The sequence below is a fragment of the Phodopus roborovskii genome, unplaced genomic scaffold (genome assembly GCF_943737965.1).
Source record: "Phodopus roborovskii unplaced genomic scaffold, PHOROB, whole genome shotgun sequence".
In the NCBI taxonomy this organism is placed as follows: Eukaryota; Metazoa; Chordata; class Mammalia; order Rodentia; family Cricetidae; genus Phodopus; species Phodopus roborovskii.
Genome location: NW_026126418.1, coordinates 74,132,212 through 74,159,751, shown reverse-complemented (window position 1 = coordinate 74,159,751; position 27,540 = coordinate 74,132,212). Strand labels below are relative to the sequence as shown.

The 27,540-nt window shown below is 49.9% G+C and overlaps 2 protein-coding genes across 5 annotated transcripts in view; one reads left to right on the top strand and one right to left on the bottom strand.

Annotated features, from left to right (window-relative positions):
- Ralgps1 (Ral GEF with PH domain and SH3 binding motif 1) overlaps positions 1–27,540 on the top strand; it is a 231,887-nt gene that overhangs the window by 127,496 nt on the left and 76,851 nt on the right. The window lies entirely within an intron of this gene.
- Angptl2 (angiopoietin like 2) lies at positions 705–27,540 on the bottom strand. Its single transcript, XM_051185238.1, has 5 exons — positions 27,079–27,540; positions 16,012–16,877; positions 5,752–5,945; positions 4,404–4,674; positions 705–2,414 (listed from the first exon to the last, which is right to left on the bottom strand). The coding sequence occupies exons 2-5, from the start codon at positions 16,826–16,828 to the stop codon at positions 2,215–2,217; spliced, it is 1,482 nt and encodes a 493-aa protein (XP_051041195.1). The 5' UTR covers positions 16,829–16,877; positions 27,079–27,540; the 3' UTR covers positions 705–2,214.

Sequence of the window (27,540 nt, the reverse complement as noted above, 5' to 3'; positions counted from 1 at the left end):
GGGTATAGAGCGAATTCTGATTGGTTCTAATTTCTTCCTCCAACCCTCTGTGAGAAGGGTCGCTGCAATTCTCTTTTTGGTTTGGTACCTTGTGCTGTGGGCATGAAAAATAGTCATAAGCTGTTCTTGGCTTTTCAGGTGTTGCTTCTTTTGAAGTCCTGAATCTCTGTTACTACTCTTTTCATCAAAGATGCTACCAAGAACTGGGAGCAAGGGTGTGAGCCATTGTGCTTTAAGTTTTGAGTCAATTTTCATTTCTGTCCACAGGCCTGGGTTTTTGTTTGTGGATTTTTTTTTCATCTTTGTAAACCCAAGAGGCAACATGTGCTGTTATTAAGGGTGCCTCCCTTGTTCTTGTTGGGGTGGCTATTTTTTTTTTAATTTATCATCCAGTTGTGATATTTAAGTTGGTCATAAACTTTATCATGCTGTCCACCACAGTGCTTAGACCCTTCTGAATCTTAGTTTGGGTGTGACATCAGTATTACTTCTGTATTTGTAAGAAGCATACATAGTACTATATAGCACGTAGACTTCTCTTTTTTGCTATCATTATTGGTCATTCTTGCCCTTGGTTTCTTCTTCTCTGGTTTGACTGACTAGAGGTCCCCTGGCATGGACTCCTTGTGTGAGCTAGACACTATATACCCCTCTTTGACGAAAAGAAGCCCCAGGAAGGCATTCTAGAACAGCAACACAGTGTAGGTGCATCCACACAGCACTTATGGCTTTTATTGCAGATTTGTGTCATTACAAGGATAGTCTGGGAATACATTTTTTTTAAAAAGACCCCCCCCAAAAAAAACCAAAAAACAAAATAAAAACCTCCCTTTTATACATAAACAGAACATGCTACATGGTATGGTACACTGGGAGAAATGCTGAGGTAATAGGCATGCACCCAGATGTGGACAGTACCAAATGGCCCACAGCTCACACACCTGGCACATGTACCCACCGGGAGGGTCTCACCTTCTTGACTTATCTATTGCTCCTGGCATGGCAGTCAGGTGATACCTCTAAGCCCAGCAGGACTCAAGAAGCCACCATCCTGCAGTATACAGCAGCCCTGAGGGCATTGCAGCTCAGGGAAAGTAGATAGGTTTTCCTCGTGTGGCCTCATCTTCTGGGGAGGTGTAGCTTAGGAACAGGGTGCAGATTGTTCCTTGTGAGCATGGGACCTCAAATCTTCATCTGTCTGGGAGTCCCAACACATTGACTGACAGTGACTTATCTCCAAAGGAGTGTCTCTGGCAAGGCAGAGAAGTTACATGGAAGTTAAAATAATGTGGGGGCTAAAGTATGAATGGAAGGTACAAAACTGAATATAAGTCTATGTGGCTGCCACTGTGGCTCTTCCCTTTCCCGGCTGGCACCTGAGCCCAGACTATTTCCTCCCCAAAGGCCAACGAATAGTTCCAAAAATAAAGGTCTGTGTGGCAGAAGAGGAGAGGCTAGGGGAAAAGAGAGAAGAGGACCCTTGACCTCCGGTGAGCAGCCAGAGACTAAGGCACAGAAAGAAAGGTACAGGCCAACGGGGTACCTTTGGAAGGATGGAAGGATGCTGGTCCATCTGGAGAAAGGTAAAATACATGGTGGAAGGGAAGTGGTCGATCAGGTGCCCAGCGAGGTTCCCCAGGGAGAAGGCCAGGGACCCTTACATGAGAGATGAGTTTGCAGGCATTCCAGAAAGAATCCAGGCAGCTCCAAAGACTGTGTTTTGAAATCAGGGCTACATGGCCTTTTGTGTTTAGAGACTTAAGTAGAGGACAGTAAGGGCAAAGCTATGGTGCTGGCATCAGCATTTGAGCACTGAGTACGGAAAAGTTAAGTATATGTGGCAACCTCATATGCATATCTAGACATACCACGTGTGATGTGTGTCTAAGAGCACACACGTGGTGGTGGCTCATATGCGTGTCTGTCATGTCTGAGGGAGTTGGCAGTTGTGTCTTATTGGAGGGACTTAATTAAAAAGTCTGCAATTCTACCCTTGTTGGGAATATGAGGGGCCGTCTGGTGCAAAAGAGAGCAGGAGGGACAGAGAACACTTTTCATTTCCATCATCTGACAGAGTGAATTGGAAAGCAGGGTCCAGGACCCTGCCCTCCCAGCCTGAGAGGAGCTGGTGAGGAGCTGTGCTGAGGTCTGCACAGCTGGGACGGCTTTGACAGCTTCTGGCAATGGGTGTGAGTGGCCGGGAAGGGGGCAAGCTTAGTGGAAGGTGTTGGGGTTTGGCCGAATCATCATCACCACTTTCTTGAGCGAGTAAGATCCTCCTCGGAACTCAGCCCAGTAGACCCCATCTTGGTATCGGCTCCGGTAATGGCCCCCGCGGTACCAGACCCCATTGAGGTTGGAGTGAGCACAGGCATTATACCACCATCCTCCCTTCTGATAGTGGGCACAGTTGCCTGTAGGAGAGAAGGTGTGAAGAGTGTTTAGGAGCAGATGCTTTTACCCCATTCATGGTGTGCTCGCTGTCTTCTGTGGGACCCTGAGCAGGGCTCAAAGGCTGGTCTGCCTTTGCAGCTTAGCTTTCTAACAAATTCCTGTAAGAATAAATGAGGGCTATGTTTAGCCCTTGGCCTGGGTTCCACTTAGAGATGGCCCTGGAGAAAGTGGAAGTGGCCAGCTGTGAGCTGGGAAGAGGGGAGACAGTTCTCTGTAACAATTTTTAAGAGTTGAAAGGTCTGGATGAGTCTTTTGAGAATGACAAGAAGTGTTTAAGACGGAATGCCTCTCTTGTCCTCCCTAGCCCAAATTTCATCCTGATCCCTTTTTATGTTATTTCGTAAATGGGGCTGTTTCCACGAAGCCCTTGGCATTGTCACATCACCTGCATTGTGCTGCCAAGGACAAGAAGTTCAATAATAAGGAGCGTGGGCAAGGTGTGAGCAGGCATGCAGGGGCATGGCACCCCACAGAGGGAGGACAAGAAGAGCCCAGTCTCCTGGGCTTAGTTGGGGGACCCCTTCCTCAGGGAGAGGCTGTCTCCACAAGAGGCCGCAGACAGCTTGAGGCTGAAGCTGGGGGCCTCAGCCCCAGCCTTACCATATTTCCAGAGGTCTTTTTCTGGGGGAAGGGGGCTTCTGTTGAGTAATGTCTTAATACCACCAGAACCAAGTAGTAGTGTTGCATTGGGTGAACAGGGAGAGTCCTTGGCAGCCTTCTTCCCCACATCCTTGCCCTAGCCCTGTGTGCCCCAGGACAGTTTCCTGAATCTCTGAGATAGCTCTCAAGTATGTACTGCAGTTTCATGTCCCAGCATCAGACAGATGAAGGCCACCCTTCCGCCAAGGCAGCCACACTAGTGAGGACTCACTACAGAGCAATGACTGCTTCCTGGGGCCCTTCCAGCATAGTTAGTTCAATGCCAGAGCAGATATCTCCTGTCTCCGTGGTATGAAGACAGGCAGGTCCTGTTCCACCTGGCCCCTGAAGTTTCAAGAACTCTCTAGTGTGGCTGTCTTGGGGACCTGAAAGTATGTAAGGACCAGAGATTGTTTGAAGCACATGCTGTCTCTGAGGCAGTCCCCAGAGCTCACTCCTTAGAGAGAAGGTCCAACTTCAGATCATAACTTAGTGGGAGGCTCTGCAGGTTGGCCAGGTCTGCCTGGGAAGCAAAGACTCGGCTTCCAGAGCCTTGGACCTTGCTGACTAGGGCCTCTGGACCCTGTGAGATGTTCCTGGGTATTAGCTCAGAGCCATGAGTGGAGTAGAGGACATGGTTGTGGGATGTTTACCCTTAGGGTCAAGCTGTACCTTTGCACCTTGGAATTTTTTGTATTCTCTTTTGTTTCTCATTTAATCAAGACTTGGGTTTAAGGATTTAGTCGGGGACAAATGACTTCTCCGATAGCTGGTTTCCTCTTAGTGGCTTTCTTACCACACTACATTCACGTTACATGTAGCCAGCAAGAGTCGCTGAGCAGGGCCCTCAGTGCATGCTGCATCCTGACCAGAGTACCTGAGGCAGATGCTCCTGAACATTCTCTGGCCTTCCAGAAGATACTGTCCCTACTTCCAGATTCAAGATTATGCAGCATGCTGAGGGAAGTGTGACTAAGGTGATGGGGCTAGCATTGGAGTGCGGAGTGTGTATCCCAGACTCTGGACTGTGAATGTGTGTTCTCAGACAGAATTGAGAAGGGCATAGCCTGAAGCATGAGTGCCTTGGCCTAGGGCAGCCCTCAGCTGTGAGATCTGTGCACTTCTGCCTTCCCTTTTGTAAGTGCCCACTCATCTAAGGGTGGTGGGACTCTGAGAAGCAATGTTAAGCAGCTTGGTACAGCTGTCTGTCACATGGCATCTTCTTGCTGCAGGCCCTGGAGTCAGGGGCTGTACAATTGGCCAATCTCTTATCCCCTTTCAGCACCTAGGTTTGACTCCACTTTTCCTACCTGTGTACACGTCATGGTCCCTGTCCAGAGTGGTGAACTGTTTGCCGTTATGCCAGGTAAAGGAGTCGCCTGCGTTGCCATGATAGCGCCCCAGCCGCAGCTTATAGTACTCGTTCTCTGGTTCCAGGCGGAAGCTAGCATATTCTGCAAAGACCTTGCGGCCAGACCAGTCCTCCATGGTTACAAGAAGTTTGTAGTTGCCTTGGTTTGTCAGCCAGTAGATGTTCTCCAGGCCCAGCCAGTATTCACCATCGATGTTCCCAAACCCTTGCTGGGGAAGATCCAGGAGAGCATGAGTGAGGAGCCAGTGTCCCAGAAATAGTACATAAGGCAGGCTTGGGCTCCAATCCCTGCTACCTATATATCAGACTTTGTGACAGGGTGAGTCACTGAGCCTTTGTAACCATCAATCATGTACCATTCACACATCTGAAGAGCACACCTTTTTCCTTCCTTCGTGTGAGCCTGTTTCTGTCCTTACCTGAGGATGCTGTAACTTCTCAAAGACAGGATAATGTGGCATCCAGAAGGCATGCAGCCAGCATTGCTCAGACAAGAACCCTCGCCTCCCCCAGGCCTCAGTTGCCTTCTCTGGAAATGGACTGCATGTGCATGTTGTATGTAAGCATTAGCATAGACAGGTCAGCTGTGACAGGCATGCTACATCTACCTGGGTCCTTCTAGGTTTGAAACTCATTTGATATGTAGTTTGAGGCATCAGCTGAGCAGTGGCCCCCAAAGTCTTATAAGTGATTCTCAGAGCCAGGCACTATCATCAGCTTCCCTAGGAGGGGTAAGCACTTGCTGTGTGTGCCATCTCCTTGAGGGAATGGAGGAGTGCAAAGAGGACCTTGAGGCTAGGCTTTAGAGGAGGGAAGCAGGAGATACACAGGCCGCCTAGGGAGAGAGGCAGGATGGAGGAGACTGGAGGAGCCATTGGGGCTGATGGCAATTGCTGCTGTAGCACGCTGTGACTGTAAGCTGTGTGCAGGGTGCACTTACGAGGAGAAGCACTTAGTGTCCTGGGAACTGGGGAACCCAGAGAATGGACCTTGCAGTTAGGGCCCAATTATTGTCACAGTTGCCTACACATGCCTTTTGGGGGAGTTGCCTAGACCCGGAGCCCTGGGATCTGCCCCTTCTGGCCCCTAAGAGCAGGTTCACCTTGTGGAGGCTGTGGCTAAGAGTAAGATGTTGTGTCTACTCCATCCTCTCCTGAATAGCAGACAAGCAGGGGCCTGGCCTTACCACTCAGATGGATTTGCAGAAACGTTCCTGTCTTTGTCCTTCTGGACTGGGGGTGGACCAGTCACCTTGCAGGAAGTGCATACAGGCCCACTGGTCTCACCTTATAGGTCTCCCAGTTCCTGAAGAAGTTGACAGAGCCATCCAGGCGTCTCTGGATGACCGTCCAACCCCCCGGGTCATGTCTCTGGTCGCACCACACCTGCATGAGGCGGTTAGTATTCTCAGGCTTTACCAGGTAGATAGAGCTGGTGTCGTGGCCATCCTCCAGGGCCTGCAGACAATCTCTCCATGGGCCTGTAAACACAAATATGTATGTTATATAACTGTCTGCCACCAGACTACACCCTAACTGTACTCCAAACAGATAATGTCCTCCAACAGAGAGCTGAGGAACACAATTTAAAGGGGCAGATTTTTGTTTTGTAAGTTTGAGAAGTCAGATGCTATGGAAGCAAGAGCCCAGGCTGAGAGGCAGGAGGTCTGGACTTCAAGCCCCACCTCTGCGCTCTCCCTCACAAGTGACCTATTAGAAGGGTGTTTCACATCTCCTGCCCTTGGTTTCTCTTGTTTGTAGCAGAGTCATGTTTTTCTTACTCAGACCTGTTAGGATTACAAAGGTCATTTGGGTGGATATTCTTGGGGTGATTTTTAAAGAAGTCCTATCCTTTGGTGCAGTGAGATGCATGCATTGCCATTGCCATTGCCGCCATGTGGGCTTGATGCTCTCATTTGCCAAACTGGTCCATGGCTTTCTTCAGCAGGCAACACCAAAAGGGTTCTAGGAGCCTGGATGACTGCTGTGGATCTACCAGTCTCTGACCATGGCTCTTTCCCTCCTCCAATGATGTCCTGTGTTTTGACATCACTCAATTGCAAGAGGATATAGGCTGGGGTCATCAAGGCCCAGTCAAGCTAGGATCTCCCCAGTCATGAAATTTCTGGAGGTTTTCAAGACCTACCTACTAGACTGCTTGGTTTAAGATAATTGTCACATTTTGCTGTGCACTTTTCAAAGTGTTCTCCAGACTGTGAATGGCTAAGATGAAATGTGCCAGGACCTGTGATTTGTTTACTGCTTTGTATGTTTATTCCACAAATATTCAGTCAGTGGCTGCAGTGGTACATGCCTTTCATCCCAGTACTTGGACGGTGCTGGAAGAGGATCAGAAGTTCAAGTTCAGCCTCTGCCACAAAGTGAGTTCTAGGCCAGCCTAGGTAATCAAATCTGGTCTCAGAAAACAGACAAACAAACAAACAAACAAAAACCCTTAGTGGCTACTGTGGGCCTTGAGAACCAGGGCAGGGCAGGCCTTCTCTAGTGGCCAGCTTCACCAGCACTCTTGGCTTTAGTCCCCAAGATCCTGTCTCTTTCTGTCCATGAGTGGGGAGGGAGCTGGCGCTTGGGTTCACCTAGTCCACTCTGATGGCTAAAGCTTGGATTTGGGTCCCTTCCTAGGCCTGATAGCAGTGTGGAGCACCCCACTGAGCCCTTGATTTGAAATAGGATGTGACATCAGGGAATAATCTTTGTTAGTGTGCCAGTGCCAGCTTAAGGTTCCTGCTTACACCCTTTCCTTTCCCTGCACACAGGACAAGCAGATCCCCAAGTATACAGCCTGGGCAGAGTATATGACACACAAGCAGCTCCTCTTCCTGCCTGCCTGCCTCCCTCCCCTCCTTTATTCCCTGATGCTACTTCCTGCTTTTTCTCACCCCCAGTTTCTGTCCTGGGGAAGGGGAGGCCAGAACTTCAGGAAGAACATTCAGAGAGGAGAATAAGGTTTTCGTTATGTTTGGCCCAAGCCCCAGGGACTGAGACAGAGAATGAGAGTCTGTCCCTGACAGCTGGAGCAAAGCACAGTGGCGTGGGAGGCCTTCCAGCTTTCCACCAGGTCAGCAGGACCGGGGGCACTTAATGAGAATACTGGGATAGAAGACAGAAGGCAAGGGAGACTACAAAATAACTCCCACCAAAGCCAGCAGCCAGGCCTCTTCCTGCATAGTTACCCAGCTCAACACATCCCCTTTTCTTAGTTAACATAAAAGAGGCAAAGCTATCAGCATAAACAGCAAATGAAAATCAGTCCAAAATATAGATTACATTGAAAGTACGGCACTAAAACCCTGCTGTAATGAGAAGTCCCATGTAACAGGGATGGTGCCGTGCTCCCTGTGCTGCACATAAATAATGCAGTGCGAGTTCAACACTGTAACATAAATAACCCAGTGACAAATCTGTCATCATTATACTTGGAGAATGCCACGAGGGCCAAGCAGAGCATCCAGATTTGGGTGAAAGAGTCTGGGGCTGAGGAAGTATGAGATTGGGGAAAGATTACTGTTACGGTGTTGGAAGCACTGATTTAAGGCAGGCTCCTCAGTGAGCCTTAGTTTTTACTGCTGTGATGCAAAGAGAGAACACTAGCCATCCTGTGGACCTCAGTCCAGGGGCTAGGTGGAAGCCTCTCTCCCCTCCCATACAAGCTTGTCCCACACAAGCTTGATATGTTGGAAGTGGGATAACCTCTTCCTTGAGACACACATGCTGTTTGCTCTTGAGTTTCCAAACATACACGCACGCACACACACACATATACACACACACACACACACACACACAATTAATAGGTATTTTCTACCACACATATTTTAAGTCAGAATCAGTGAAGGCCCCAAAGCTGTAGTGCAGCAGAGAATGAGAATCTCTTTGTTGAGTGCCGCTGAGTGCTGAGAGTGCAGTGGGCGCCGCATCTTCTGGCACAGAGCAAGTGGCTGGTGGTGTTTGTATTGGCTCCACTTCTGAGAGGCAGCTCTGCCCACAGCACCAGGCCAACGCTAACTCGGCGGCACCCAGGCTCACCTCTATAAAGACCATATTTACACCATAGTCAGAATGTTCCACATGAAGTGCAGTGTGGCGGCCATAGTCAGCAGATCCGTGTGGTCTTTGGAGAGGGGCAGAGGCTGGGGATGGGGCAGGGATGCTGGCACATGGGACACAAGATGTGCAGGTCTCAGGCCTTGGTACCCTGGGGCTGGCCCTGAGAATTTTGAAATTATTTGGCCAGGAGTAACTGATTCCTCAGCAAATCACCTGGTGTTGGTTAACGTGGTGGTTCAAGCTCTGCTCTCCTCTCTGGCATTCCTGATGGAGACACCATAGGTACAGGGTACACAGTCACCATGGAAAACAGAGTGCTCCATTGGTTGTCTTTCTGGTAAAGGGAAGTTGAGGCTAGCTGCCAAGCTAGACCCAAGTGTACCATCATCTCTTGTAACTTGAGAATGACGAGTCTCAGCCCTGCAGCTGGAGCAGTAATCCTGTTAGGCAGACTCCAGTGCCTGCACGACACACTTGAAGGCTAAGTCGGGAAGCAGAGCCTTCCAGAGCCAGTCAGCAGTTGGTGGGCTCTTCGCCCATGCCCAGGCCCTGAGCCTCAGGGCATGGTGTCTTTAGGCTGAGTAGACAACTCTGGGTTCTGTGGTAATATTCCTGAGTGTTCCTGAGAGTGCTTTGGTCCTGATGTCACCCTAGGATACTGCTTGGACACCTTCCTTATGTAAGAACCTTTGTGTGGTGTTCACTTCTTGACGGTCTAGCTCCATGTAGTCTCCTTGCTAACAGAAGTGACCAGATACTAAAATTGGATCTGGAATGTCCTACTCCAATTTGCCCATTTAATGTCAAGGCAAGTGTACTGTGTAGATGTGAGTTCCACCCTAGCGAGTGGCAGGTCCCTGGCTGTCCTGAACAGGCTTGAAGACAGACCCTGTAAAGGGCATGGGAACAATTTTGTTTGATAGTGCTAGAGTCTCATTTTTCAAGAGTTTTGGTAAAATCGTAGTTCCTGTTGATGGCTACCTTTCAGTGAAGCAGGGTACAAACAGTGGCCTTGAGACAGGAATAGTTTGCAAGTTGCCAAAGGTGTTGGCAGTGTGCAAACCATTTTTCCTCACAGTGCGGGTGGGTGTGCAAATGAACTCACTCTGTCCTCAGCATTGAGCCTGGGGCAGAGCTTTGAGGAGTTTGTGAAAACGTCTAAAACCTAAAAATTGTATTCGTTTTCAGATGTGAAAAGAAAAGTACAAAATAAATATTAGCCTATGATATTCCTACCAAGTATACCACCCATCTTGTTGAATTCATTGATCATTAACTTTAGCCTCTATAAAAGATATTATTACTTTGGGAAACAATTTGTAGCTTAGATTTTTCTCACTTCCCAAGAATCCCTGAGCAGGCCTGATGTTTGCTGAGAAATCAGAGCCAACCATAAATTAATTGAGCTACTCCTGGCCAAATAATTTCAAAAGCAGACTTAGTCAGCCTCTTTCAAAATCATTACAGTAAAAATTATATTGGATGTGTGAGGTAGGTGCACTTCAGTGCATCTGATACAGCTCCAGGTCTCCTAAGGACCCTTAGGACACATGAAGGGCTTCCAGGAGCCCCAGCCTGCTTGTTTGACTTCAAAATAAATAACATTTTATTTATGTGTCCAGTGGTAGTTTTAGGCTGAGAAGCATATGCCCACTCAGGTTTCCAGCAGGGCAACTGGGTAGGAGAGATGGGAGTTTTAAAAAACTTAGGAAAGAGGTGGGCTAGGGGTGGAGCTCAGGGCCAGAGATCTTGTTTAGCATCCTTTGGACCCTGAGGGTAGAGAGAAGGGGGGGGGTTGGCTAGCAGGGTCCTGGAAGTCTCACTATCTCACTATGCACAGATGAGCACTCCCACCCCCACCCCTGACCTACCCCCCTCCAAGGATCAGAGTAGAGCCTGCCTTCTCCAGGGCTGCTGCTGGTAGCCCCCAACGCTGCCTGGGTGAGGTAGTTATTGGACATGAAGGGCTCACTGTTGAGTGCAGGCACATGACAGAAGAATTTATCAGAGCCAGGACTCTCAGTCCACAGGTGCTGAACAAGTGGCCGGTGGTCCTGTGGTCAGCAACCTATGGACCCTCTCCAAGGAAGGGGGCTTTTCATTGGCTCTTCTTAAGGAACCTATGCTGGCTTTCCCTGGTCACCTTTTATCTCTCATATGCTCACAAAGTTCTCTTTATCCTCTGTTCTGCCATTTGACCCTGCAACTAGACCACAAGCCACTTGGTATATAATTTGTGGCACTTTGGCCTTTTTTTCTACCTGAAACAGGACATTTGCCTAGCACTGAGCCTGGTCTTCATGGCTTCCTGACAGTTAGTAACTGTGGCTGAGAACAGTTCTGCGGGGCCTCAGCCCCTTGTCACCTGCTCCGGAAAGCCTTTCCCAGCCCCAGAAGGACTGCGTCATCGTGCCCAGGCCCCCTAAATGCCTTTGTATGAGTGGCTACAACCATGTCTCAGAGGGCCTGTCACCAGCCAACCAGGACCTCCTGTGCCATTTCATCTTTTCCTCAGAGCCCCTGAATCACGAGGCAGCTCAGGCTCAGAGGCCTGGGACTGGTACACAAGCCTGTCTCTGGCACCAGCTTCCTCCACCACAGTGTGCTATTGTTGCCATATAGTTAGGGTTGTTGGAGATCCGTTCCCAGTAGATGGTGGTAGGCTGCTGTGGAGGCAGGAACCTTTTCAGGGTGGTGAGTCTGTGTACAAATCCCTACATGTTCTACCTGCCTTTACCTGTCCCATCTTCACAGGAATATAAGCTACTTTTCTTTGTCATCCTCAGCTTGAGAACCTTCTGGAAACAGACTTCCATGGCAGATGGTCAACTACATCCAGACCAAATCCTAAAAAGGGAATAATTTCTGTGGGGAAGTCTGAAGCAGACTACATGCAAGGGAAGCCATGTGTCTGAGCAGTACCACATGCTGCCTTCCCTGGTCTCCCAGAAACTACTCGTAAGAAAATCACAAAGGCCACTTCAACTAATGACTACTGTCTTCGTCATTTAAACTAATATTTGGTTTTCTTACCAGTTTTTCTATGTAAACGGAAATCTTAACCTAAAATTTTGTACTTAAAGAGGGAGAATCACTTATCCTTTTTAGAGAGAGCAAGGATGACATAAGGGCTTGGGTTCAGCAGCTCCATCTCCTCTGACATTCAGGTGAGGACTACCTGGGTGATTGCCAAGGCACTTTTCATCCAGATTTGCCCCAGGGACACTAAAACTGAAGCAGCAGTGATGGGCAGTCAGGGACGGACCCTCCCCTATGACCCATGAGCAGGTTCCTGCAGCCCTCCTCAGCAAGTGTCCATCATTACCTTTATCATACACTTGACCATCAGGCTTGGTAGACATCATGGTTTAGACACACAGCAGTGCAGTGAATTGGCGGTCTGCATAAGTACTGTAGAGTCGATAAGTAAATTCACCACAGTGATCCATTCATGTGGCAAGCTGGCCACAGATGCCTGATCTCAGCATTTTCTCAATTACTTCTGGCTTGTCAAATGCCAAACTTGGTATTTTCAGGCCCTGAGATGCCAAATGCCCAACTCCTAGCAGTCACAAAGTTGATAGTTTATCTCCTACAAATAGCCAGGGCCTTCAGCCCACTGTCATTCTTGGAAAGTGGCCGAAGGGGGTGGCAGGATATCTGTGTGTCATAATCAAAGAGCTCTTTGTGATCAGTTCCCCCAGACCCCTAAAGAGGGAGGATGTGGGGAAGATGATCCTAGAACCTCTAGTGGCTTTTGTTAGGTAGAAGCTAGCAAAGAATGTTCTTAAATGTCTGCTGCAATACATTTTGGAGATCTTAATTCATTCAAGAAAACAATTTAGAACAAGGAGAGTACAATACAGGAGAAACAACACACATTCTGGGGGCAGGAGGCCAGGTGACTTTCCCTTCAGTGCTACTGCCCCAAAGGCTAAGTCAAAACCCCTCGCCAGTCACTCTACCCTCACCTTCAGCACCACACCTCACCTCCCCAGCTCTGTCACCTTGAAACCAGGCCTTTTCTCTGCATGGTATTCATGTGACCTGCAGAAAGGAGGGAGCAAGTCAGTTTCTAAGACATGCTGTTGGGCTGGGGAGCATGGTCTGCGTGCATATTTCCTGTCTCAGAGGACGAGTGAGGTAGAACCAGGGAAGGCAATCTACCTAGGAAACTGCACTTGGCCAGCTTGTCCAAGCGATAGCTCTAGAGGCCGGGAATGAGAAGGTGGTGTGCAAATGTAGTGTTGTCCATGAAGCAGTAAGGTCCTGAGAAGGGGTCATAACATGGAGAGCCAACAAGTAAGGAAAGCAAGAATTTAGGCCCATCTGTCCATGAAAGGCAGACATGTAATCCAGGGGTGTGTCCAAACCTGATGAATGGGAGTCTTCTTAATGCCCATCTCCTGGACATCAAGTGTGTCCTTGTTGCTGTGTATTGGCTCTGAGGACTGAGGCAGAGTGGCTTGTTCTGCCTGGTACGGCTGCAGCTACTGTGTTTGTGTGGCATTGTAAGGTTCCCCCCAAACCCCCACATGCATACACATGAAACTATGACAGAAGGTAGGTCTATAGTGGCTGATGCTAAGTCAAATATTCCTAGAAGCATTTTCCCACACTGGTATCCAAGGTGCTCTCTGGACGAGCCACTTGTTAGATTTGTAATCGTGGCTAAGTAACATTGAACCTCAGTATCCTGGAAATTTCAAGTCCAGTGACCCATTCCTACTCTGCACCAAGAGGCTGTATGACAGGGAGGCCATGCTAGGGACAGAGGAACCTCGGCAGTTCTATTTCGTGACCTTAGGGCTCCTCCTTTATCCCTGAAGAAACTTGCTAAGCAGGAGAGGAAATAGCTAGAAGTGCCTGTGCCTGTCAATTTTTAAAAACCTCTTCTTTCCAGTAAGGCCATGCTGTACTACCAGTGGCCGGCAGTAGCCATCTCCACAGGGACTGGCATGTGGCAGCTGCCTGGGGTGAACTCAGGGCACAGCCCCTTTCCTGTGCTGGATTATAATCAGCTGGGCACCAGGGCCATCCGATAGGCTTGCAGCAGTGTGATGCCCTTGGGTCTTTTACAGACCCACTTCCATCAAGGGTCAACTAGGAACTGGGTGTTCCAGCTCCCAGGTATACCTGGTAAACTTACAAAGCCTTCAGAATGCAAGATGCAAGACAGAAGGAAGTGTCATCTCTGAGCTATTCATCCCCTCCAGTAGGACTTGGTCATGCCGTCTCAGTGACTGCATAGTCCCTCATCTTCCTCTCTTTGAGGCACTGAGCACACTGTGGTATTTTGCACAGAGGCCAGACAATGCTCATTGTATTCCTGGTATTTTGTTATGCTGGCTTCATAAATTCCCACCACATTCCAGAAATTTTGGCCCTTCCAGAGAAATCTTGTCAGACCTGCTGTGTGAATTTGGGGAACAAAAGTGATTGGGGGCAATATAGATTCCAGACACTTTCACACACTTGCCACCTCCTCTACGCTGAGTTCCTGGAGACACAGGACCATAGTTTTCACCAAGTCAAAGTAGGGCCCAGGCAATTTTGGCAACCCTCTCATGGCATGATAGCATGTTGTATTTTCATGACAGATCCCTGTGAGGCTGTGGCTCTGTCACCATTTCCTCATTTGAAGAAAGGTAAGGCTCAGAGGAGTCCAAAACAGAACAAAAACTTGTGTACATTTATTTTTGAACTCCATATTTAGAGAAGTTCAAGGATGACTTTGAACTTCTGGTCCTGCTGCCTCCACTCCCTGGTTTTATGCATCACAAGGATCGAATCCAGAGCTTCCAACCAATTTAAATAGCTTCCTCATGAGCAGATAGGGGAAGAGGTGGAGGGGGAGGGGTGAAACCCATATGCAGATCCAGGTGCTTATCCCCATTTTGTTCTGGCCTCAGAAATGTCCTGAGATAGTTGAGTTAGAAACCAGAAATCCTGAGTTGAAAGGCGATCTGCAGACTGTGACACCAGCCTGGCTGCAAGCACATCTGAGCCTTCATATGGTGCCCAAGGGCACGTTTCCCTCCTGGGTATTCTGTCAGAACACAGAACACACCGCACCCTCTCCTCCACCCCTGATATAAACCAGGTGTGGGTGCAGATGGCACGGTCATCAGGCATTGCACACCAGAGCCAAAGACAAGCTGTTTACTCCAGTTTCTTTGTCTTAAGATGCAAAGACCATGATCCAATGAGGCTGTTCCCTCAGGCCCAGTGCCACACACAGTCTGCAGTATTTCATGTCCTAGAACTGTCAGTTGGGAACAGACTAAAATAAAGCCTACCCAAAGCCTTAGATGAGGAATACAGCAACAGAGCTCAGCAATAAAGGAAGCAGGATTTCAATCCAGGACACTCCACCCCCACACCCAGTCCAGGTCTTTCTTTCCCTCAAGTGCTTTGACAGGTGCTGTTCCATGAACCTAGCTCCCTACTGCACCACTGGCTTGTCCACCCTCCTACACATGGGGTTGGCTTAGTACTACTGTTTATTTTTTAAAGTGTGAAATAAGTACGAAACAGGATTTTTCTAGTAAAAAATATCTCCCTACTAACAAAGAAGTTGGTACCCCATGCACAGTCTTAGGTTAACTTCTGCAGAGATGAGTTCAGTTGGCATATATGGAAAAATAACAGTGCCTAGATAAAGGAGAAGCCAGGTTCCAGGGACTGGCCCCCTTGAAGGTATTCCTGTAGCTGGCTCCCCTGAAACCAAGGATTGCCAGAGTCTGAAGTAGAGGCCCAGCTTGGACCCAAAGTAAAGGCCTGAGCATGTTCAGCATGTGAACGGGTTACTCAGCCTGTCCCTAAAGAGCTGCAAGCTCAATCAGGTGACTCTCATGAAAAATCGCAGGACAGTATTTGGTTACACTTCCCAGGGTATACTCCATGGACTCCATTCTTCCACAGTAGTGTCCTGAGAATCCCAGTTTAGCATGACATGTATGCTGAGAGTATATAGAAAGAAGCCTTGTTGAAAACTAGGCAGCCACTAACTAAAAGAAACTCACAGTCTTCGGGAAGAGATCCTTCTGGTCCCTGCCCCGATGAAGCTTTAACTTTGAACTTAATATCACTCTCCCACTGGCCTATGGCTTGTCAGGTGACATTTACATAGTAGCTCTGGGTCCTGCACGTGTTTGTGAGCCCACAGGTGTGACACCCTAGCTACTAAGGGCAACTGCAAAGTCTTGAACTATCCAAGCCTGGGCTCTTTCCTCCTGGAGACCACACAGCTGGCACATATCCACAGCTGCTAGCTTCTGGGCTCTGCCCTCTACCACCTTATTGGAGCAGTGCAGTCTCTCACTCCCACCCACCCAACCCCACTGGCTCCATCTCGAGGGATTGCTAGGGGATTATGCAAGTTCTGGTCTGGCCTCTACTGGACAAGGCTCTTCCCCCAGTGGAAGCCTGAAGCCTGGCTCTGAGGCCCCTGTGAGCTGGGCTCCCCGAAGAACTTACCTGAGGGCTTATCAGTAGAAGATGGGAGGCTAGTGAGAGTAGGCATGGTGGGTAGAGGGGGTGGCAGCACCTTCAGGTTCTGGTCACTCTGGATCTCATTGGTGGAGATCTGGTTGATGATGCGGTTGTAGGTGGGTGGTTGGTAGACCCGAGGTGGGGTGGCTGGAGGTGGCTGGGGCACAGGCCTGGCAGCAGGTACCCGCTGGCAGTGTTCCTCAAGCTGTGCAATGACCTCCGATTGGTTGTGGGCCAGCATGGCCAGGTGTTGGAACTTGTGCTCCAGGTCCTTGTACTTACTAGCCAGCTGCAGCATGTCGGCCGTCTGGTTCAGAATCCTGTTTTCCAGCTGGGAGAGCTCTAGTGCATTGTCCCGCTTGCGAATGATCTCATGTAAGAGCTGCATGTACAGCTGTGTGACCCGAGAGTTCATGTTGCGGCTCTCCTTCCGCAGCAGCTTCACCTCACTCACGATGCCCCCGTCTACCTCCACCAGCTGCTGCAGCGTCTCAATCTGCCGTTTCTGTTTAAGCAGCTCGTTGTTGAGCAGCTCCAGCTCCTGCTTGTGCACACGGTTCTCCAGGTGCACCTCGGGCTCCTTGGAGTTGACACAGATGGCACCTGTGACCCGCTGCTGGGGCACAATGAAAGTATAGGTGCACTTGTCCGGAGACTCACCTGCCCGCTTGTACCTGTTGAGGTAAATGTACTCTCTCTGAGAGCCATCCTCTGCGCCTTCAACATCATCCTCTGGACCTGTAGCAGCTCCAATGGTGGCCAGCAATCCAAGCCACCAGCAGGTCACATACAGTGGCCTCATGGTCCTTGTGGTGTGGAGGTTGGTCTTTATGAATGAGATCTCTGAAAGCCTAAGAGTGGAGAAAGGGAGTCAGTGACAGCTGCATCCCTGCTGCTGGCCTGTGCCACACAGGATATTACCCAGCTACATTCAGGGAGGCTAGTTCCACTTTCCTGGTGTCAGAGGGAGAACAGTTGTCGTGGAAGCATTTGAAGATGGTGGGGCCCTGCTGAGGTAGAGAGGAAAAGAGATATGCCACTCCCAGAGCCCAAGACCCTGACACTGTGCATGGAGGTTTGGAGGAGTGTCCAGTCTGTCTCCCCTGCCTTGGGACTCTGACCTTCACATTTCTGTGTTCTGTCCTCAGATTCCTGAGCTTTCCCCATGGTCTGCCTATCTTAGCGCTCTGGTCTCAGCCCTGCTAGACCTATGTTCTCTAAGGGTCTCTCTTAACCTCCTGTTCCTAGACTGTAGCATTGAGAAGGCATTTTCAGCAAGTGTTTGCTAAATGAATGAGCTTCTAGACACGGAATGGAATGCACTCATTTGGTAGTGGTCAGTGTCCACAGAAGGATGCATCCCGTCACATGGCTCTTGTCTGTGTGTTTGCCAAGCTACAGAGCCCCAAACAAGGACAACTGACCTCTTCTTAATCCAAATGCCAGTTAACAGCCAGTGACTTCAGGGTCCCCATCATTGCAGTGAGATGGAATCAGGAAGGGACAAAAGTTTGGCGTGTGTCTCTGCCTGTTTGCCTGTTTCTTAGATAGTGTATCCCTTCCCCATACATTCATTACAATTACAGTGTGCCAGGCAATGTGCTGGATGCTGGGGATACAGCTGTCCTCACACCCGATAGGCCTTCACATCACCAGTGTTCCCAAGAGCTGGGAGGAATATCACGTGTTGTGAAAGGGTATGATAGCGCCCTGACCTAATACAGGGGTCAGGAGCACTTCCCTGAGAAAGTGACCTTTACGCTGACTCTTGAGGGATGAGTAGGAGTTAGATAGGTCAAGAGGGACGTTAGGATGTGCCCGGAACTACTTTCCTGTGTTCTTACAGTGTTCTTTGATGGTAGCTTCTCTGCTTTTTAATTTTTACAACATACATTTATGCATGCATGTGTAGAGGCACAATTGCCTTAGCTCACTTGTAGAGCTCAGAGAACAACTTGTAGGAGTCAATTCTCTCCTTCTATGTTGTCTGTCCCCGGCGCCAACCTCAGGTCATTGGGCTTGGTGGCAAGAACTCTTATTTACTAGTCTATCTCACCAGCCCTAGAGACTCTTACTCCATATCACAAAGCAGGAAACTGGGACTCAGTTTCCAAGTCTGAAGATCACAAGGCTAGAAGGTGGCACAACCAGAACTCAGCCCTGAGCTGACTGACCGCTGCTAGCAGTCGGAAGCTGCCAGCATCACCACTCATGCATGTTACATTCATATCTGCCGAACACCTGCTGTGGCACAGGATCCAATGGAAGCTTCTCCTGGGACTCCCTGGCTGCAGGCTGCACCATGGACCAGCCAATGGGCTGCTGCAGATCAGACCCTGTTCTCCTTGCGGCTGGGCTGGGCTGTTTTCTACCGAAATCCAGAGCCCATGCTTGGTTCTGACAGTCAGAGGGCACACTGGGCCAGGCAGAGAGGGTATTTAATGGAGAGCTATAGAGAGGTGGAGCTTTAGTGGAAACAGGCTAGTTTGACAGTGTTTGCTTGGTTTCCAAAGCTTTGGTTCCTTGGGAGTTGGGCCACCCCCACCCTCCCACTCCCCCACTCCCCACTGAAGAAGAATGGGGAGAAGATGGGCCCCAGGCTAGGGTGGGTCCTTCTGCCTTCTGCTGCACCTTCTGTGGGCAGCTCACCTGTCTACTGGGTGACAAACACCTCTGTGCTAAGGCCAAGAAACTGCCAGAATGCCAGGGAGGCAACTTGGCACCAGAGGGAAAAAAAAAAAAAAAACAAACTTGATTTCTAAACATTCCCGTGTATCCAAACCCAGAGGCTGTGCTATTTATTGAGTTTCGTCCCTTCCCAAGTGTGAGTCCTCATAGCGCTTGTCTTGGGACTTGAGATGCTGAAGACTGAGTGAGCACCTCTTCTGTGAAATGGGGTGGCAGAGTCCAAATTGCCCATTGGGTAAAGAAATGTGAGGGTGAGCAAGAACAGCAAAACACCACTAAAAAGTGCAGAGGATGGCTGTACTATGGTAGAGTACCATTGACTTCTTAGAGTAAATGCCATCAATGGCCCACTTCATAGAGGACCTAGGTCTCAGACCAAGTTCTGACCCTCTAGGCAGCTGCCCAGTGCTGGCACATGATGAGTGGCTTGGGGACACACAGGTGTGATCACTGAACCCCTTTGCCTGAAAAAACATTGCTTGCAGACCAAACTCAACAACCACCACTCACCCATGTCCTGGTCACTCCAAAGCCCCGGAGTCTGTTATTTGTATCATACCTGACTTGAAGGTGAGGAAGTAGAATCTGAAAAAGATGTGAAGTCACAGACCAGCTGGAGTTATTGCCAGTGAGTCACCAAGTGTTGTGCTGGAGTCTGAGCTTACAGCTCCATCTCCAGGGGCCTGAGCTTGGTGGTGTGATTGGAGTCCAGTGCCTTACAGAAAGCCTTACAGAAAGGAACAGAGTCCCTTGCTAGGGACTTGCCCACACTCTAGGTAATCAATAGTGTTAGTGATCAGTGTAGATACTTGACCTCCAGTCAGGCAGGGTGTCCTGCCTAGAGACAGGTTGGACCACCAAGGGGCTTACACCAGGGCCGTGTTCCTCATGCAGCCCTTAGCCTCCCTAGCAAGCATTTGTTTTCCCTAAGGATTTTAACCTATCTTCTGCTAGTTTGGCAGTTCCGAATGGGCAATAATGAGTCTGTTTACTTTTCTTTCTTGATATTTATTCAGCTAATTGCATCCCAAGAGAAGTAACCCCCCCCCCCAGCATTCCAGCTGTCTTAGGCTGGAGACAGCTCAACTCCAGTCAAAGTGCCCCTCCTTGCTTTCTCCCATGACCAACAAAGAAAAGCAAACCCAACTGTTTTCCTTGGCTTGGAAATTAAAATAAAAACACCGATCCGAATCACTTTTCCACATTGTATGGCGAGGAGTTTCCATTGTGCCGGGCTTCCCTCTCCCCAACAGCAAGGCTGCAGTGACCACGTGGCAGGATGGCCTCTGCACATGAGGTGGACTCCCTCCCTGAGCCTGCTTCACCAGCCTCCCGTGGGCTGCATCGAGTATCCCCATCTGGCCAGTGTGGTGGGGGCACAGCCTGCATGTCTACATCCCTCCTGCTGTCATAGCACTGTAGCCCAGGCAGTGGTCTGTTCTTGTGGAAGAAGCTACTGGCTTGGGATTAGGAATGAGAAGAGTTCAAATAATAAAAATAACTCTAACCATTTATTTCTATGGCCCAAGCACTTTGTCTGTATCATGTCACTGGACCTTCTCAGCAACCCTTTGGGAAGAGACCTTTGCTTCAGGGCAGCCATATAGTTGGGTGCTGGGGTCCACCCCCATGTCTTAGGTAACAGCAGGGCGGTGCTTTGCTGGCTAGTTCTGCCATTCTAGGGGGCACACAATTATGGTCTTTTGTGTATTTCTAGTATTCTTTCCTTTTTCTGTAGATAAGGTCAAATGTGTCTTGGGCCGTCTCTGAACGCCTTCTGAGGCTGAGGATCAGCCCTGCCTCCATATCTCCAGTGCTGGGATTAGAGGCATGTGTTATCACACCCCATTTATACAGTGCTGTGGATTAAACCCAGCCATGAATACTAGGCAAGCACTCTGACTGCTGAGGTATATTCCTAGTCCTAGTACAGCTATTTAATTACCACAGAGGTGCAGTCAGGGCTAATAGCAGGACAGATGAGGTAACTTCGAGATCGGAAGATCATGACTTGTTTGCCTGCGTTATGGAATGACTAGATAACAGAGTCAGGCAGCAGATACACAAAGCACACCAAAGCACGCCTGCTATGGAAATGACAGTGTGCCGGGAAACCCCAAGAGAAGCCTTGTGAGCCTCTAGGCAGCAGGGGCCAGGAGTGCTCTTGGGGTCTACAGGACTGGCTCTCGGGGTGTTTTCCTAATCCAGCCAGCTTGTGGTCTGCTGGAAGAGTGCACTGCTTCCCCCCCCCCCATCACTGCCCTGCCAGTTGTGAGCACACACCTGAGAAGGCATCCCAGACATGCTGGAGACCTGAGGAGTGACCTCTGCCAAGGCCACGAGGCCCACCTATGCCTAGCTGCCCTGCCCTCCAGAGACACACCAGCTGTGTTTGAGTGAGTTTGAAGGACCAGAACATGAGTGGAAATGGCAAGTCCAAGACTAAGACAGCAGAGAGCACAGAAAAAACTTAAACACCAGCAAATGGTTATTCTTAACAAAAACTTCAGAAAGACCTGGCATGCCTGCAGAGGGTATCCAGACCAGCAGCTAGCCCAGGACAAGGAGGGAACCAGCTGTAGACAGAGTCTCAAAAATGAGCCATCAGGTTGAGTATGTATGTGGTCAGTAGTATTAAGAATAATGGCTGCCCTTTGTTGTACATGTGTGTAACCCACACACGCTCTGTCTTGTTGTCTCTCGTGGCTCTATATATAGATGACTCCAGGTATGGGTTGGCCAGCTTGAAGCTGGTTATCCTCTGTGAGTTTTATTATTAGCACCTAGGCAGCACCATTATATGACTCCTGACCTAGGAGACAGATCGTACCTGTGTTGGACAATGAGGAAAGCCAAGGCCCCAAGATGTCGGGTCACCTAGGGTAAACAGCAGGACCCAGATTTGATGGTCCATGCCCTCACTCCAAGGTCACCTTTCCAACCAGTAGGAATAAAAGACTCCTGTTTGTCTGATTGTCTGATGTCTAGGATGTAGTTGCTTCTTACTGTTGACCAGATGAGCAGACATGGCTTTCAAGTCAGTGCAAGGGTGAATATTGTTGGATGTTAGAAAGAGCTTCTCGATCCTGTGAGCGGTGAGACCCCAGAATGGGTATCACCGATGAACAGTGGTAGACTCACCTTGGACAATCTGGAGAAGGAAGTGTGTATTGTTTGTTCTCCGTGATTCATCCCGAGCCTGGAGGCCAGGGAGGGAATAACCAGTCTCCAGATGGCACCCTTCTTAACCCAGGATTCTGTGAATCATCCCTCACCAGCAGGCCATGAGGGCCCCAGGGAGGCTGCAGCCAGCTAACCACTTCCTCAGCTTAGCTCATCAGACCTTTATATAAGTCCCCCTCCATTCAGCTTTCCATCACCCACTGGTTTAGCCTTCCCATCTACCAGTCATTATGTCTGGCTCCATCCTGGGATCAGCCCTGTTGTGGGAAACTTGGACAGAGGCATGAACCAGAGTAGAGAAAGTGGGATCACATCCTTTAGCTATGCCTGGAGAAGTGATGGGAGTGGGGGTGGGACATGCGTGATGGGCTTGCCACAGGCGAGCTGCTGATCACACTGTGAGATCATAGGGCAGAGGTTATGTGGTTAGGCTTGGGGAGGTTGGTGCCTGTGCCAGGGGGGACAAGAATACTGCTGTTACTCTTCCTTGCTTCATTATTTGGGAACCACTTTGAGATTCCCCCACAGTCCACACACTGAACCCTCTGTGCCAAGAGTCATGGCCAGCAGAGCAGAGGCAAGAGTGTCTGCAGAAGCCATTTGAGAGTCCAGCTCCTGAGTTGGCTGCTGCACTTCCTGAAGTACCTAGTGTGCTCTGGAGCCCTGTTTTGTGTATGTGTTGGGGGATGGGGGAAATGTTGGGTCTGAGGCTGGTTGTGCGGCACTGCCCCAGGTGGCTTCCTGGAAAACCTGGGTATTAACCCGGAGCTTTTCTTCTGAGCCCAGCTGAGTAGCTGGCATTAAGAGTCACTTCGGGCAATGGGGAGAGGCTCATTCCTTGAGCATCAGGACAGGTGCCTTCCATGCCTCCTCATGCATCAATAGGCACTCTGTAAGTAGGGACTGCCATTATCCCCATTTCAGAGATGAACACACAGAGCTAAGGGGTAAGGATAAGGACTAGGACCAGAGCTACAAGATGGTGGGACTGGGCTCCAAGCCAGCTTTCATCCCATGTGCTCCTAAGTGGACTTAAGACAGAGTCTGATTGTTGACCAAGAGGGCCAGGAGCTGTCTGAGGCTGGCATGACCTTGAGACTCCTGATCTTCCTGCTGTACCTGCTGTGTGCCAGTGCCCCAGTTTAGGAGGTGTTGGGGATCTAAACCCAGGTGGTTTGGTGTTCTAGGCCAACACACTGCCCCATAATTCACTCCATACACACTTCCAGGTCTGAATAGAACTCACATGGCATCAGGTCAGTGTCCTTACATGCACCTTGCCTTCGCATGCTTTCTTCCTGGAGAACCTTCTCCTACACTTCTACATGATATATAACTGTCTTCATTCCTAAGGTGGGACCTCTTAAGGCCACCATCTCCACCCAGCACCCAGAGCTCAGACTGTCCTGGTTGGATGTCCCAGAGTGTGGGCTTCTTAGAATCCCCTAAGAATTTCTTATCCAGATCCTAGTGTAGCATCTGGGCAACTAGATGCCAAGGACTACATTCATTTCATATATTTTCCTGGCCAGTCGTGAGAGACAGAGCAGGAAAAAAAGGAGACACGGCTCCTGTACTTAGGGCATTCCAAATGCTGGTGGCAACATTCAGGAGGGGCTAAAGGGTCCTGGGATGGGTCCAGGATGGGGAAGAGACGGTAGTCCAGGGGGAGGAGAAGTGCCCCAGGCGAGACCTTGGCTGAACAGCATTCTCTCTGGATCCATGGTCCCTGTGACTGACAGCTAGGCCTGCTTGTGGTTCACCTCGTGGCTCATGGACTCATCCACCCTGCAGATCTTCTCTGCTGTCTGGGGTGGGTTCTGGAGATTCAGTTAGCAGGGCAACCACGGCAGAGGTTGGAGGAGGATCAATCCCTTGTAGGACTTTAGCATTCTAGAAACCAGGAATCCCTGGGAGGTGAGGAAAAGAGTTCCTTCTGGGCTTTTCTATGGTGGTCTCAGCTGCCTGTTTGAGGACTGAGTGACAGCGGCCAAGCCTCTGGGGCTGCTGGCCCCAAGACAGGCTGGTTTTACAAGGGAATGGACCTGCACAATGGCTCAATTGTCAGAGGCCTGGCTCCCCACCCAGCATCTTAGCATTCCTGTGATCAGAATGTGTCTCACAGTGATGTGCACATGGAACAGGATGCTATAACCCTCCCTCGCTTAGTTAATGAATCGGTCATCAGAAGCAGGATACAGCTTTGTCACAGAAACTTCCCAAGTAAGGTCTCTGGTGTGTCCTGTGTATCTCCACAAACTCCAAGCTTCCTGTGGCTAAGTAACCTTTGGTGTGTCACATGAATTTACGGAAAAGATCTGCCTCTCCATACATCAGTTCTTTCTGGAGATTTCTACTACATGGCTGTGCCAGATGACTTTGGGCTTGACCAGAGTGGCCAGGCCAGAGCTGAAAGGCTTCTTTTGACTCGCTGATGGAGAAACCATGTTTCTGTACCCCACTTTTCACTTTTGTTCCTTTGGGACAGTGCTGCTCATCCCGGGGACCCTCTCAGCTCCCAGAGCTACCTCTTATGACTCATACCATATGTTGGGTGTTCATGGAATTATTTACCACCTGCCTGCCTCATTCCACTGTGTGCACTTTTAGTAGAGAGCATCCCAGACGAAGTAGGCCATGATTCAGTGAGAGGCCAGAGGCTAACTACCTGCCCTGGGAGGACCTTCTGTCTGCTTTGTTTGTGTCCAGGTGTCTGATGCTTCCTCAGGAACTGTTAGGTGTGGCACAGGGTAGATGGTGAGCTCCCATATAGCAGCCCTGAAGGATTTCCTCAAACACTGTTGAGAGAATGCCTTCATCTATCTGGTCACATGGGTGAATGTTTGTTTACTCAAGGCACTGGCCCCCACATGCAGGGTGTGGGGCATGGTGTTAGGTTGTAGGAACGATGTGGAGTATGCAGCCACACTTTGTATGCTGCAGATGGGGTGTCCACAGAGAAAGCAGCGTGGAAACCAGGGAAGCACCCTGTTCTCAGAGGGATTTAGGACAGCAAAAAGCAGACTTGACTGCCAGTGACACAGGGTGGCATCAGGGTAGGAGAAGTTAGGATATTTAGTGGGGTAGGATGAAAGAAGGCATGTGCTTTGGAACCATAGTCCTAGGTTTAAGTCCCATGGATCTCATAGCTGTCACATTAGGCAAATTAGCCTTCCTGAACCTTTACTTTATTCTTCCATCTGAAAAGGGTGTGTTAAAACCAGAACCTATTTCCTAGGAGTAGGGATGGAATGAGATAAAGTGCCTGGTCACTAAGCCCAGTGGGCAACTTTGTAGATCTTTGTGGGTTCACAAAAAAAATGAGAACTTCAGTTCAGCAGGAGCTGTATGCAGAGGTCAGAAAGCCACCAAGTCCAGACTACAGCAGGAAACCTTCAGTGTCACCCACTCCAGAGGCTTGGGCTGGAAAGCACACACTTCACAGCCTCTTTCCAAATGTCTCTGAGAACTTTAGAGCCCGTTTGACACTCTGGGGGGGGGGTCTCAGGAGAAAAGCTGCTGCCCCTGAGCTCAGATACACTGGAATTGTGTGGCACTACTCCACCATGGCCAGGCTTGCTGGAGGTTGTTCTCTGCCTGTCCCTCTGTAAGACAAGTGTGGCTGGCAGTCCTCTTGTGGGACCATGGAAGCTCCATGTTCCTATCCTTGTGATTCTGACAAGGATGCCAGTAGGCAGTCCAGGAGCATCCAGGATGGTGCAGGGTATCACTGTGCCTGCAAGGTTAGCATTGGAGGTTTTGGTCTGTTTGTGTGTTTCCTTAAGAGTATACTTCTAAGATGCAGAAATGCTTACAGGTAGCCTCAAACCACAGTCCTAGATACAAAGCCCTCACTCTGTGATACAGTTCCTCAGGTTGTGGTGACCCCCAGCCATAAAATTATTTTGCTTGCTACTTCGGGTGAGAGCTGCTGCCTTAGCAGAATATATACAAGGCAGGGAAAGAACTGGGGTACTCGTTCCCCCCTGGGCGGTTCTCATGGTTGGGCTCTCAATAACAGTGATGTGTGACTCAGAGCGGCCCTGAAGTCACTGTGTGTTGTGGAGTGCTCACCTACTACTGAGCTGGGCACTCTTGTCCCTCCATTTCACAGATCAGGAAACTGAGGCTTAGGAATTCAGTGATCTTCCAGAGCCACTGAGCTCAGACTTGGAGCCAGCTCATTATTGCCTGTACTTGGAAGAACCCATGTGGAGAGCATTGAGCTAGCTTCAGAACTGGCGTTTTCAAACTTCTTCCCAGCCCCTGTGGAAAGGGATCTTTTTCTGAGTAACCACACTGCCCTCTGGGAACTCTCCTAATCCCACAGCAGTGGCAATAGCTGACCCTTGACACAGATGTCACAGGGAGAGGGAAGGGATCAGCAGAAAAATTCTGTTTGGAAATTGTTATCTCATGCGAGTGTTTTCAAGGGACCCTATATGTGGCGCCTGCAGTGTCCCCTCATGAGGCTGCCAGGAAAGCATGTCCTCCAGGTTCTCAGCATATCCTGCCAGGTGGAGACCTGGGGGCCATCTGCTGTGTCCTTGGGCACAGAGGGAAAGTCAGGACAGCACTTTGCCCCACTGACAGAAACTTGTGGGTGACATGTTCTGTCCCGCACAGGACGCCTCTGCTCCTGGCCCGCTGGAAGCCTGTGAGCTGTCGCTGCCCGGCCCAGGGAACTTTCTGAAAGAGGGCTCCCACTGCCTCAGGTCTGACTTCTAGCTGCTTCTGCCTTAGCATGTTCTCTAGCCTGGGTGTGCAGTAGCCCAGAGCTTAAACACAACTTGTCAGGTCCTTCCATATCCCAGCATGCTGCCCTCTCAAGTACACACCTACACATATGCACATACCCGGCTACCTCCCAATGTCCAACAGCCACTCGGATTCACCCCACAGGCTCTTTATCTGAAAGAGGTGAGTGGAGTCCATCAATGAAGTCCTCAGCATCCTGGCCCCACGCTCCTGTTTGTGCCTCAACACCACCCTGCCCAAGTATTCACAGTCCTCTGCCTAGTAAAATACTTGGTTTGGCTCCAAGTAAAAGCAAGGTATGACCCCCTGCGGGGTCCAGCTGCACACCCCCAGATGGAGGGAGGAGTCAGGATTGTTCATCCCTGGCCCATCCATCTCAAGCCCCTTTCCCCTGGCTGCTGCAGTTGAGTGCTGGCCCCTTACCTCTTTTCTCCTGTTTGACTCTGGAGCAGTGCCTCACATGCTTCACAGTGCCATCAGCAGGGCAGCCTGGCCATGGCCTCCAGGAGGGATCCCAAGCCTCAGGCTGGTCTGGCAGCCTTGACTTACTGGCCTCTGCTGGCAACAGCCTCCGCTCTCAGAGGATTTCAGGGATGGGACTTGCTAGGGTGTCGCTGGGGCTGCTCCTAACTGTTCTTCCTCACAGCGTGGCCTGCAGCTGCCTCAGTGCATGCTCCCTGTAGGTCCTGGGTCCGGCAGCAGCACTCAGGGTTTGGGGTCCATCCCCAGGCCGACTCAGCACCCTCAGTTGAACTCCGGGTTCTTTGTGGAGCCTTTACATGCCGCCAGAGGAAACTGTGAGCGCAGCCTTACCCTGGTTGGCTGCAGGCACTTCTCTCCGCCCACTAGTGCAAGAGGATCCCCCAGGCCCCAGAAAGGCTCCGG